Source organism: Uloborus diversus, chromosome 6 (assembly GCF_026930045.1).
Source record: "Uloborus diversus isolate 005 chromosome 6, Udiv.v.3.1, whole genome shotgun sequence".
NCBI classification, from domain to species: domain Eukaryota; kingdom Metazoa; phylum Arthropoda; class Arachnida; order Araneae; family Uloboridae; genus Uloborus; species Uloborus diversus.
In genome coordinates, this window is record NC_072736.1 from 50,483,330 (window position 1) to 50,496,200 (window position 12,871).

A 12,871-nucleotide genomic window follows, 5' to 3' on the forward strand; every position below is an offset into this window, starting at 1 on the left:
TGTTCAAACACAACTGCTCACAGGAGTCTAGTTCTGGCTTTTCGAACTCACGGAATGGTGCAAAAAACGAGGAGATCAAATTTAATCATTTAATTATATATATATATATATATATATATATATATATATATATATATATATATATATATATATATATATATATATATATATATATATATATATATATATATATATATATATATATATATATCAGCTTTTACAGGCTTCCCTTACCACTAGATGTAGTAGATTTAACAATATGAAGTTAATCTAGATCAATGGTAGTAATAGTAGCATATATGAAAAAACAACATTGGGTAAAATCAAAGTTTTACGCGACAAATGCTTTTAACAGATTTATTCTCAAATCATATAGTACGCACAAAACCTTTTTTATGTTATGTTTACTGGTTGGTTTTTGTAGTTGAAATTAATAGTGGAGAGTTAAAATGTGAAAATATTTCTTTTACATTTTAAATTTTAATGGTGTGTCATTATTGAACACATTATATTCCACTAGACACCAGTTATATGAAGTTTTGTGGCAAGAATGAACATTAAATGCATATTTTACATCAATAAATATTACATCAAATTTTTCAGATGTGCCACTTGCAATGCCGGCGGGCAATATCTTTGCTAATAATAAAGCTGAAAAAGTCTCTCTGTATGGATCTCTCTGTCCGTCCGAATCTCTCTGTGTCTGTCAGATTCTCTGTGACGCGCATAGCGCCTAGACCTTTCGGCTGATTTTCATGAAATTTGGCACAAAGTTAGTTTGTAACATAGGGGTGTGCACCTCGAAGCGATTTTTTGAAAATTCGATATGGTTTTTTTTCTATTTCAATTTAAAGAACAAAATTATCCTAAGATGGACGAGTAAATTACGAAATTATCATAACGTGGAGCCGTAACATGGGCACAAGACAATTGGCGAGACACGAAATTATCATAACGTGGAACCGTAACATGGGTACAAGCCAAATGGCGAGAAAATTCACCATACATTATTTGTAAATATACAGGCGAACCAAAAGACCTTTTAATTTTTCTATTATGGGCAAAGCCGTGCGGGTACCACTAGTGTAACAAAAAGAAACTCGAGTAAAATAGACAACAGCAGTTTAAACATAATGCACAGGATTCAAAATTAGGATCTTGAAGATAGCGGTCATTGGCCCATAGCTTTCTCCTTCTTCTTCTTCTTTAGTTTCCAAAATGTACTTCTTAGGTGTAATTTTAAAATAATTCAATCGGTTTATGCGTAGTGGGAAAAGATTTAGTCTTAGTTATCTTCTCGCTAATGAGCAAAACCCTCATAACCCAGTAGGGATTTCTATCAGCAATTTGTAATTACTTCCGTTAAAATCCATTTTTTAAAAACATGCACCGGTAAGATAACCTTAAAGGTGACGAAGTGTCAGAGTAGAAAATTCCATGAGTGTACTAAATATTGACTTCTATGTTCAAAGTTAGAAAAAGGAAACTGGAAATCGATTTGAAAAAACGAGCTCGAATCTTATCAATAGAAAATAAAATTCGGCATAATTTTCTAACTTCATAAAAACTGGCGACTGGATGTAAAATTACGATTGTAAAATTATATTTTAAAATAAAAATTTAAGCTTCAAAAGTGACAACTGGATAAGTCGAATCGAAGACGTCAAACTAAAATTCTTAGTTTCTAAATACGCCAAGAGGACCACCTACTGCGCATACAAACAGAACTGTTGAGTCGGAGGAAAATGACTCGCTTCGACTCTTGGAAGTTTAAAGCCTTCAACTTCAGACTCCGATTCTTTTACTCAAGATGAGTTCGAGTCCGACTCCGCAGCTCTGCTGATAAACAACTGAAGGAGTGGCGAAAGTATTCAGTAAATACATAAATGAAGAGCATTCAAAACATTGCATACGTTTAGTTATTTAATGATTTCTGGAACGGAAAATAGAATTTGCTACATTAACAAAGAATGGAAGCATTAATTGTGTTGTAAACTTCATAAACTAAGCCGGCTGTTGGTGTGATGGTAAGGTGCTGGCCTTCTACGCCTGGGACCCGGATTCTGACAGGTGGTTTTCGAGATGATTATGCGGCATGTAAAAGATCCCTTGGTTATTCGTTTGGTTTTGAATTCCCTCGGCAAAATTTAATTCCTATTATAGTTTCGCATCAAAGAGAGCCCAGGTGCCTTCATCTGATGGAAACTGGGCGTCAAAAACTACTTGTGGTGAAAGACTGGTACCTTGTCGGGGAGCGCACTAGACCTGGGAAAGGCTGAATGGCTTCTTACACAGCTCCATTGGAAAAAAAAAGCACTTCATAAACTTCTTGCGCAGCGTTCTTTTTTATTGATTTGTTTCTACAGAGAATAAACTAATCATTAAAAATTTAATGCAAAAAGTATATCAAGTAACCTTCAAAATGTCTCCCTAACGTGTGTGAATTGGTGAAAATATTTTCAATGGAGAAAGGTAAAATCAAAAAAAAGGAAATAAAAAGAACGCTTTGTACATCAACAGTCAAAATACAAAATCTAGCATTTTTGATAGTTGAGTTAATGCAAACAGTTCATCACCAAAGCTTGTCAGGAAATATCTCTCAAGCATAACTCCTAGAAAATATCGATTCCGGAATAAATTTGAATCTAGTTGTTAAAAGAGTTTTCTGGGATTCTAAATTTCGTACGATTTATTCAGACCTTTTCTTTTCTTTTTTCAAGTATGTCATGAAGAAAATCGCCATGTGTGACATTCACAAAGTAAGCAGTAAAGTTCATAGCAGTTGTGAAATGCACAATAAAACGGTGAGTTTCAGCAAGTAAAAAAGTTATTCGAATTGATATTGCTAATAATTTCAGAGATTCTGCCGATTTCAGCGATAACTGTTAAGCTAAAAAGTCCATTGGCAATAAAAGCTCAGGGCGCATTAATGTTTAATGCATCTCGAAATAAGGTTCTTATAAACTTTGTCTCACGACTTGGATACTTAGGGGACCTTAGACAAATTGATAATTTAAAAAAATATCTGGTTAAATCAATCATAATTACATTCACAACCTATACTACATGGCCAAAAGTATTGGAACACATCTCTTAAAAAAACCCATCATCTGAAGGGTCTTTGTAGCCTTCAGAATTAAGCAAGGTTAGCTTTGCCCCAACAATAATATTGTCCAAAGTGTTAGAACAAGGTTTTAGGAAATGTCCTTCATTGAATACTCGATGTTGTGACTCCTTTAAATACTCATTGCCATAGACACTATATGAGCAAAAGTATTTGGACACTTTCAAAAATTCACATTTTAAAGGGTTTCTCGAGAAATAAAAGACTAATTGCTTTGTTACTTTTGTCACATAAAAGGTATGTTCTAGCTTCCATTGAAAGTTATAAAATCCATGCATTTAAGGGACCAGCAACAAATTGAAGAAAACAGAAAGGTTTTTTGATCATCGTTCATCTTAAATAGCTGAGAATAAGCAGTAAATTTCAGAAATTAGTTACTTTACTATGTAAATTACTTTACATACTTTCAAGAAAATATCACTGATATACATGAAGATATAAGCATTTCTCTCAGAACTACAAATTTTATTTGAAGGTTTTTGGCTCATAACATCTAAAGTTTTCCATCAAAGCTTATCAAACTTTCAGAAAACTTAACAGTACAGAAAAGAAATACCATATTAAAATTTGAAAATTAAATATTGAAAATTTGATGAAAAATGAACTTTTAAAGCAATTAACTTTTCTCTGCGCATACGCGAACGATAGCAATTTATATCTTTCATAATCTAAACCCCAACTAGATTTTCCAACTAATATTAAAATTTCAATTCAATATCTTAAAAATTCAAAAAGTTATCAGCGTTCTAATAAGCTGTATTTGAACAGCTCTTGGGCAGACTATGAATCGTGAGGGATCGTTCGCAAACAATCCTTTATTATCATGAATCACACTGAGCGATTGCAAGCAAATGCCGCAAACTTGCAAACGACCCCTAACGAGTCTTCGCCTCTCCAAAATCTATTCAAATTCGGCCCATTACATCGTTGATAACTTTCTGAATTTTTAAGATATTGAACTGGAATTTTAGTATGAGTTGGAGAATCTATTTTGGGTTTGGATTATGAAAGTTATAAATTTCTATATTTCGTGCATGCGCAGAGAAAAATCAATTACTTTAAATTTCCATATTTTATCAAGTTTTCAACATTTTACTTTCAAGTTTTAATTTTATACTTTTCATGTGTGCTGTCAAGTGTTCTGAGAGTTTGGTAAGCTTTGATGGAAAACTTGACTTGTTATAAGCCAAAAACCTTCAAATAAAATTCGTCGTTCTGAGAGAAATGCTTATATCTTCATGAATATCAGTAATATTTTCTCGAAAGTACGTAAAATAATTGTATATAGTAAGGTATCTACTTTATGAAATTGCTTATTCTCAGCTATTTAAGATGAACGATGATCAAAAAACCTTTTTCTTTGCTTCAATTTGTTGCTGGTCTCTTAAATGTATGGGTAACATAACTTTTAAAGGAAAATGACAGTTGGAAAATTCGTTTTATGTGACAAAAGTTACAAAGCAATTGGTCTTTTATTTCTCGAGAAATCCTTAAAAATCTGAATTTTTGAAAGTGTCTCAATACTTTTTCTCATATAGTGTATATGGCAATGAGTATTTAAAGGAGTCACAACATCGAGTATTCGATGAAGAACATTTCCTAAAACATTGTTCTAAACTTTGGACAGTATAATTGTTGGGGCAAAGCTAACCTGGCATAATTCTGAAGGCTACAAAGAACCAGATGGCACACCATTATGTAAGCTGCCAAGTTAGCCTTGCCCAAAGTATTGGAGCAGAGATACAGTTGAATCCCGATACAATTAACTTCAAGGATCCTCAAATTGTGCTCATTGTAACGAGAATTTCGGTGCAATAGAATTCAAGTTATGCAATGTCAATCAAAACGGGATTAAATATTTATTTAGTTGACATGGATACTTCGTTGAACTGGTATTTGCAGAAAGGAGATTTAACAATAATTTAAATGCCTCTACAAGAGTATTTCACGCATTGAAAAACCGAAACATAGCCCAAAAGTTTGTTTAACCTTTTTTTACTGCTTTTAATCATAAAGAAAATTTTAAGCATCGAGGAAAATGGTGAGATAAAAAAACGTTGGCATTTTTACAGTATTCCATTTGAATGTTTTATTGTTTTTTTTTAACGAAAAAGGCGTTACATTCTAAATTGTAAAACCAAAATAGGGCGCATGTCTTCTATCCATTCCATCTTTCATTTTATACTTAGAAAGTAAATTTTTCCATTTTAGGAATAAATTACCGTATTACCCCGCATTATCCCGCCTGCCGGGAAAAAGCGAGGTTGACCAGCATGCGAATTTTCCGACATGCCGGATAATTCGAGGTTTATTTTGCAACACAACAAAGGTAAATAATTTCCCCATTCAGTTCCAACCGGAAAGTAAACCACTGTAAGGGAATATATATATATATATATATATATATATATATATATATATATATATATATATATATATATATATATATATATATATATATATATACCGAAAGTAACCTTCTTTCAAAAAAAATGTGTATTGCATATAATATGTGCTTGTTATATATGGTAGGTTATTAATGGATTTAATTATATGTCAATAAAGTAATCAATTCAGAAGCAGTCATCGTTACTGTGATTTGTTCATAATTTTTTTAAATAAATTATTTTAGGTTCCTGTTAGAAAGGTAAATTTAATTTTTATTTATTGAGTAGCTATGGTTTACTCTTTAGCACTGGTTTATGGGCGCTAACTTACTGCTTAAATGTTTGCTTGCTTAGTTTTGACTTATTTTTAATAAAATTATTCGTTATTAAACAATGTTGCATATGATAGAAGACATCGTCTTTTTAATTTTAATCTACTGTAAAAAACGAAAAATAAATTTTGTATGCAAAAAAATTATTAAAATGAAAAATGAAAACGTTTTGTGTTGTTTCATTTCGAAATAAAAGCCTCAAAAATCAGCTTTAAGTGTTTTATGATTTTATATGGTATAAAAATGAAGTTTGAAATAAAAGAATCTTTAAAAACATTAGAATAATAATTACTATAAATATAATTTATGTCTGCGATGCGATATGGTATCTCTGTTGCAAAAATTCATAGAATTCAAAATCATAGAAAACAAGTTTTAAATACAAAACTACAATATCAAGCTTGTAATACAATAGACCCCCGTTTTACACGGGTTTATTTTACGCGGTTTAAGATTTGACACCTTTTTTTTATTTTACGCGGATGAGTTTGGGTTTTACGCGGATGCGGCAATGCAAACAAATAATAGTTACCTCTCTTTCAAAATTCCAAACTCCTAAATATTACAGCTTACGTGTAATAAACTGCATTTTGGCATGCTAATAACCGAATTTGGGCCCCTGGAGACATTTTATGCGTCTGGTTCCAGAGCTCTTTCCAGAAATAAAGTTATTAAACTCACAGTTCAGAATTCACTGAAAGAAGAGCTTTTAGAAGTGACAAAGGAAGCCAAAACCAACAAGGATACCGACTTTGGTGACACACAACCAAAAACGTCCACATTGGAAATTTTGAGCCATTCCTAGACAATAAGAATCATGTTTCTGATTTGTTAGGGAAGGAAGATTCTATCATGGAAATGACGCAAATGATCATGGATGCGTTAATGCTCTGCAAAGAATTACAGAGAAAAATTCTTAATGACTTCCAACAGACTATCATAGCCAGCTTTTCTTTATAAACGGAACACGAAATTAGTTTATCTTTTCTTTATACATGTTGTGCATAAAAATGATATAAGTCCACTATTTAAAGTGTACTTATATCGATTTTATTATACAATCGATACATCGATCGTTTATTACACAATTAGACATCACTAGAATGAAGTTTTTTTTTATCCAAGGAACCTAACCCTATTTTAACACTACTATTAGGTCTCAATTTACGCGGTTTTGATTTACGTGACATTTCCGTGGAACGTAACCCCCGCGTAAAACGAGGGTCTACTGTGTTACTATTCAATTAAAATGAGCAAATGCATTTTGTTGAATTTGATGGCAAAACTATAGTAAAAATTAAAATTTATAAGAATATGTTACAACCAACCGTCTATGTACTCTAATACAGCATCCCATCAAATGAAAAAAAAAAAGATGAACTCTGAAAATAGCTACTTCGATAAAGACTCCGCAGTTTTTGAGAACCATATGCAGTATAATAATTCCACAAACCACATACTATCTCGGTGTCATGTAATTAAATTTAAACAACTGAACGTTCCTACACTTTAACTCTTAATCACCATTTTGTTGTTAGCTGCGAATAAATTTGAATTCATTGTTCCCAAATCTCAAAATGATCATGAGCTTGATGACAAACATAATTTTAATTCGGTTGTTTAACAATATTGCTAGCAACTCTTATCTATGTCAATGTTTCAAAATGCTTTATTAGGATATCGCGCATGTAGCATCACAATTTGCTCATAAATATATAAAAACGTGATAAGTAAATATTTTTTGATATCAGAAGGCAAGTGGATATATAGAAGGAGAAAAGCCCTAAAGTTGGCATCTTAAAAAAAAGATTAAAACATTACGAGTTTTCAAAAACTGTATTGTGTAAATTTTTCTTTCTTAAAAAAATTTGTACCTTATTTTTTTTCCTCTAACATTTGTATTGTTACATCAAAGAATCAACAAGACTCACTATGTAACTGTAAACATATCACACGTAGATAAATAAGTAATTGATTGAAACATCAGTTGATAGCATACGATACATGAAAAAGAAAGAAAGAAAAATTAATTTGGTACAAAACAAATGTTTAAAAAGATGCTCATAGCCGAAATTTTTTTTCCCCTTTTTTCTCTCTCTTGGACATAGATACGTATTTCTTGATTAAAAGTACGATTATTCTCCAATTAATTTGGGCAGAAATAATCCTCACTATTCGGTTTTGCATATTTGAATAATACTACAGAAAAAATTAATGACTAAAACTGATCAAAATCAGTTTGGAATCATTTTTTTCTTTATATATATATATATATATATCTTATGATGATGATGCTGCTAAAATACAAGTTTACTCGCCATACAAGTCAACGTTTTTGCATTAACAATGGAGAAAAGTTATTTTTCACGAACACGTAGAGACTCCATAGATAATAAGAGGATTCTCCTTCAAAAAACATAAACTTTTCGTTCACCGAATCCAAAAGAAACTTTCCATTTTACGACTGAAACCTTTCTCGTTCTGAAAATAGATGACATTCCTTTCACTATGAAGTGCAATAATTTTCAAAACGAAACCACAGTTTTTTTGTTTTTTTTTTCTTCACTCTTGATTGCGGTTGATGGGTTATTAGTTTTATGACCAGGTAAAAGGAGAAAGAACTTGCAACAACTATTTCTGTGACCCCCTAACCATGAAAACGCTATAAAAAGCACAATATCGTAGTTTTCCCTGTGTTGACCACATTTTTCGATAAAAACCAGTAACGTTTCCGAAGTTATTTTTGTAATTCTTTATAGTAGATAATTTGTAGTCTTTAAATGATGCAACTGCGTATCGCTGAAATCAGTGGCTATAAATTACATAGACTTTTTATCAAAGATTTAATTTATGATGGTATTCTGAAGTTGCAACAATGATTCTTTGCCTGAGGTTCAAAAATGACACATTGCTTATGGAAAAATAAATGTTTCAACTAAATTAGTAACTAAAAAGGTCATAAATTTTCATGAGAATAATGTTCCTAGCATAAAATAGGCAGTTGATATTTTCCTGAAACAGTTGAACAAAACTGAAAATGTTATTTTTTTAAAAATTATGTATATATATTTTTTAAAGAACGGAGTATTTGTAATTGTAAATGTTTCCGTGAAAAAAAAACCAAAATCTTCAAGTTATTCTCCCCTTCCCCCCTCCCCAAGAAAAAAAGAAGAAAGAAAATAATTTTTATAAAATAACAAGAATATAAATTTATTCCTTACATTTTCCCAACTGAATTGTCAATTTTTAACATAAAAATTAAAACTCAAGCATTGCAATCATAATGAATAGTAATTTTTCACTAAAAACCCGCTAGAGAATTCCGTAGGGTATTTTTATTTCTTGAAACGTTCGGTGATTTTTAACAAATGACTTTTTAAAAAAAGGGAAAAGAAAGAAAGATAAAGAAAAGATGAGTTTGAAGATTAAAAATACATGAAAGATTTTTCATGTTTTCGTATCAAAACTATTAAATGCATTAAATTGTCCTAAAGGCTAAAATATGACAAATAATCTATCTAAAAACCTTTTTTTCGTTTCGGAAAAGATTTCGTATAATGGTTTGATATCATCTCATCCATCCCCGTTAACAGACTTGTTACAAAAAAAAAAAAAAAAAAAAAGAAATGATTGCAAAGATATGAAGTCGTTTAAAATTAACAGACATTTAGCGTCCTATAACAGTTTCAGAAGATTTAATAAATTAGTATCAAGGTAGATAAATATGAAAGGTAATTTTGAAGAAAAAGCAACATGGACCAGACAGCGGACTTTTTAAACCTCAAACTTAATTTCCGAATCTGGTGGATTATTTATTTCTTTTCATTTATGCTTCTCTAAAAATCGTAACAACTGAACGTAGTTCTTATTCTCGTGTCTTGTAAATTAAGCATTGAAAACTTAATTTTCGTTTCGATGCCACCTCTTCTTGTTGTAACCACACATTTAAATTTGCAACCAGTTGTTTTTGCTTCACTTTTCTGTAGTGAAAACATTGGAAAATGTGGTGGTTACAACCTTAGGACAACAGATAACTCAACTGCACCCCCTGGTTTTGAAAAATCAATGTTTATACATATAATTATTCATCCTTCGACCTCCCCTCCTCTTTTCCCCTAAAAAAATTGAAAGGAAGAGTCTGCATAAGTACCTGATTATATCATACTGTAATGATGATTATATCGAAAAAACCTTCAATACTTAATAAGAAAAATGCTTCTACACTCTGCATGTTTTGAGGTGCTTTGCAATAAGTCAACGGACTGCTATAGTATTTAAAAGAGCAAAATGAAGACGCACAGCTGGAGGAAAAACTGAGAAAATACGTTTTTACAACAAGAAAAAAAAACTATAGCTGATGATTTCAAAAGATAATAAATTTTCAGAGAGAATGTCCAAGTTATGAACGCTGAACTCAGCAGTTTTTCCGTTTGAAAATACTATAAGATATGGCAAACTTAATTCTAGTATTTGCCATAGACACGAGTCAAACACATATCGTCGCCTCAGAGTAACATTAAGATATCTTAATATTCATTTTGGGATCAGATACCTTACTGTTGCTCTGAGGCGACGATATGCGGAGGTTCCTATCCCGTAGTGATGGCACACCTCCATCAACTGCTCTGAGAGCACCCCCTAGAACGAGAGCCCCCCAAGGAGATCAAAACCCTTTACAAATGTCTCCTGTAAATTTATGGGGGCACCTCAAATTTATAGGAACCCACCAAATTTATAGCCTCTCTCTCCCCCTCCCCCCGTGGGCACCTCAGCACGTACATATATTTTAATTATTGCATGTACTTGCTTTAAATTATGAAAATACTCATGTTCATTAAAAGAAATCTAGTTCTAAACAAAACTGTATTCCTACTCAGTGACCACTTCAATGTCGTTAAAGCTGGACCTCACTCAAAGCAAAATCATTTCAAAAAGCGGTTGGAAGACATCAACACTTTTGATGATGGAAAATAGTTAATTAAAAACATTCGTTCTCAATAGAAGAACACAAACAGAAAACGATGAAAAATTAATTAGTAATGAAAAACAAAAGCAAATTTCTCGTTTCCTTGTTATCAATATGCATGAGCTCAATTTGGAACCCTTCCAGCAAGATTTTCGAGTTATTCAGTAAATATTTGTATCTTTCACTGATGCATCTGACTAAAACGAAGATACATTTTAAATTTTGAGTTGTTTAAATACGTTTGCAGTTATTAGAAATAGATAAAATTAAAAATAATTATTTTTCAGTACATTTTTTAAAAATACGTATGATCTATAAATGGACATTTAATACAAGTATAAGAGGGTCTCAATAGGATCTCCTACAAACGTACCCAGAGGACAGTACTTTTACCAGATTGATTTAGACAGGGATGCCCACCAAGGGGGGGGGGGATCATGGCGCAGACTGCGTCCTTGAGATTTTCAGGGGGGCTTTTAGGGGTATTTTCTTATTTTTTGGGTGGCTCTTGTTTTTGAGGATATCTTTGCTAAATTTAGGATGGGGGGGGGGAGTTGCTCTTAGTGGGGTGGGCACCCTTGATTTAGAGATATTTTTGTCTCATTCTTGTTTTAAAACACATAGAAGCATAATGTAATTTATCAGAATTTCTTAATGAACTAATATGCATGGGAGATATTTATTGAGCTTGATGAAGACATGCTTTCAGAAATTTAACGTGTTAAATAAGCTATAAGTATAACTAACTAAATGAATAAATAAAAACAAAAGTAACAAATGGGTCAATAGCAACTAAAATATTTTCTGCATTACAAAAAATGAATTACTGAAAGAAAAAAAAAAGAAAAATACATAGATGATCTAATGACAGTAATGACTATGAAATTGCTTTCTCAAAAAGCTAACAAAGATCAATGATAAGTTTTGTTCTTTGGTTGTGGGAAATTACTTACTCTTACAAGATCATCAATGCAGGCCTGACTGTTTTCAATTTTATGGTATTTAATAAATTTTTATGATACAAAAAATAATATAAAATGCAGAACGTAACGTTTTTAAATTATATAATAAAAAAGAAAAAACACTTACTTCATATAGTAGAGTCGGCCTGTCCTGGTTATGTGGGCCGTACATCCTCTGCGAATCTTCTGGTTAAGTTCAGACAGATATTTCACAACTTCCACATCCATGATTGGTGGAGCAAGATAAAATAAAACTAATTTCTCGTAGCACTAAAGAAAGGCGAAAATATCAGCCTTTTTCAGATAAAAATATATCAATATAGAATGGCCAATATTTCCTTTTGAGCACCTCACAGTACAGCATCACCAAAACTTTTTACACTAAGCCACTTGTTGATGACTCGTAATTGCTGATTTTACCTCCGAACCGCACATGGGCTTATCTGTCAACCACAGCGAGCTGTTTGTTATTAAAGACCACAGCAAGTAACCACAGATTTAGTGTGGTTTTTGACAATCGATATGGGTGTTTCCAGTTGACCATTTTTCACCTGTAGATTTTTACTTTTATTCTATTCTATAACTTATCTGTTATAAAATAGGTTCAACTGCGATTTTACATTGAATGAAATATCAAAAATATCTTATAAATTATTGGGCACAAGAGATCATTCTTGTCAAAATTCTTACATTGTGTCTACAAATGTATAAAAACATTAGTGCCAATTTGAAATCAATAATGTATATTAATTATTAAGAGAAATCATGTGTTATTTTCATGTCAAGTAAAATTTAAGTATAGGCGAGTTATATTCCAGTTTTAAAAAAAATATTAAATTATAGCCGACAATTTCATGATTGGAAAGGAAAAAATCCCATTGGCTTTTCGTTATTTTTTCATATCAAACAATCGAAATTTTCAGTGATGAAACAAATTACTGAACTTTGTAAGGAACATGTATAGTAATTACACACAGCGCAAAACATTAATCCTTTCTGTCAAATCGATAGATTCACAGACATAGCTTTTAACTGATTCAATATAGTTGAAAATCTTGATGTTAAACTTTCACAGGAACTTGAAACTGATCATTAAGTAG

At 31.6% G+C, this 12,871-nt stretch overlaps 1 protein-coding gene across 1 annotated transcript in view; it reads right to left on the bottom strand.

Annotated features, from left to right (window-relative positions):
* LOC129224544 (uncharacterized) overlaps window positions 1-12,362 on the bottom strand; it is a 380,265-nt gene extending 367,903 nt beyond the window's left edge. Inside the window, exon 1 of the mRNA XM_054859020.1 lies at window positions 11,899-12,362. Coding sequence (XP_054714995.1) covers window positions 11,899-11,999 — 101 coding nt within the window. The 5' untranslated portion in view covers window positions 12,000-12,362. The remainder of the gene's footprint in view (window positions 1-11,898) is intronic.
* Window positions 12,363-12,871: the final 509 nt, after the last annotated feature.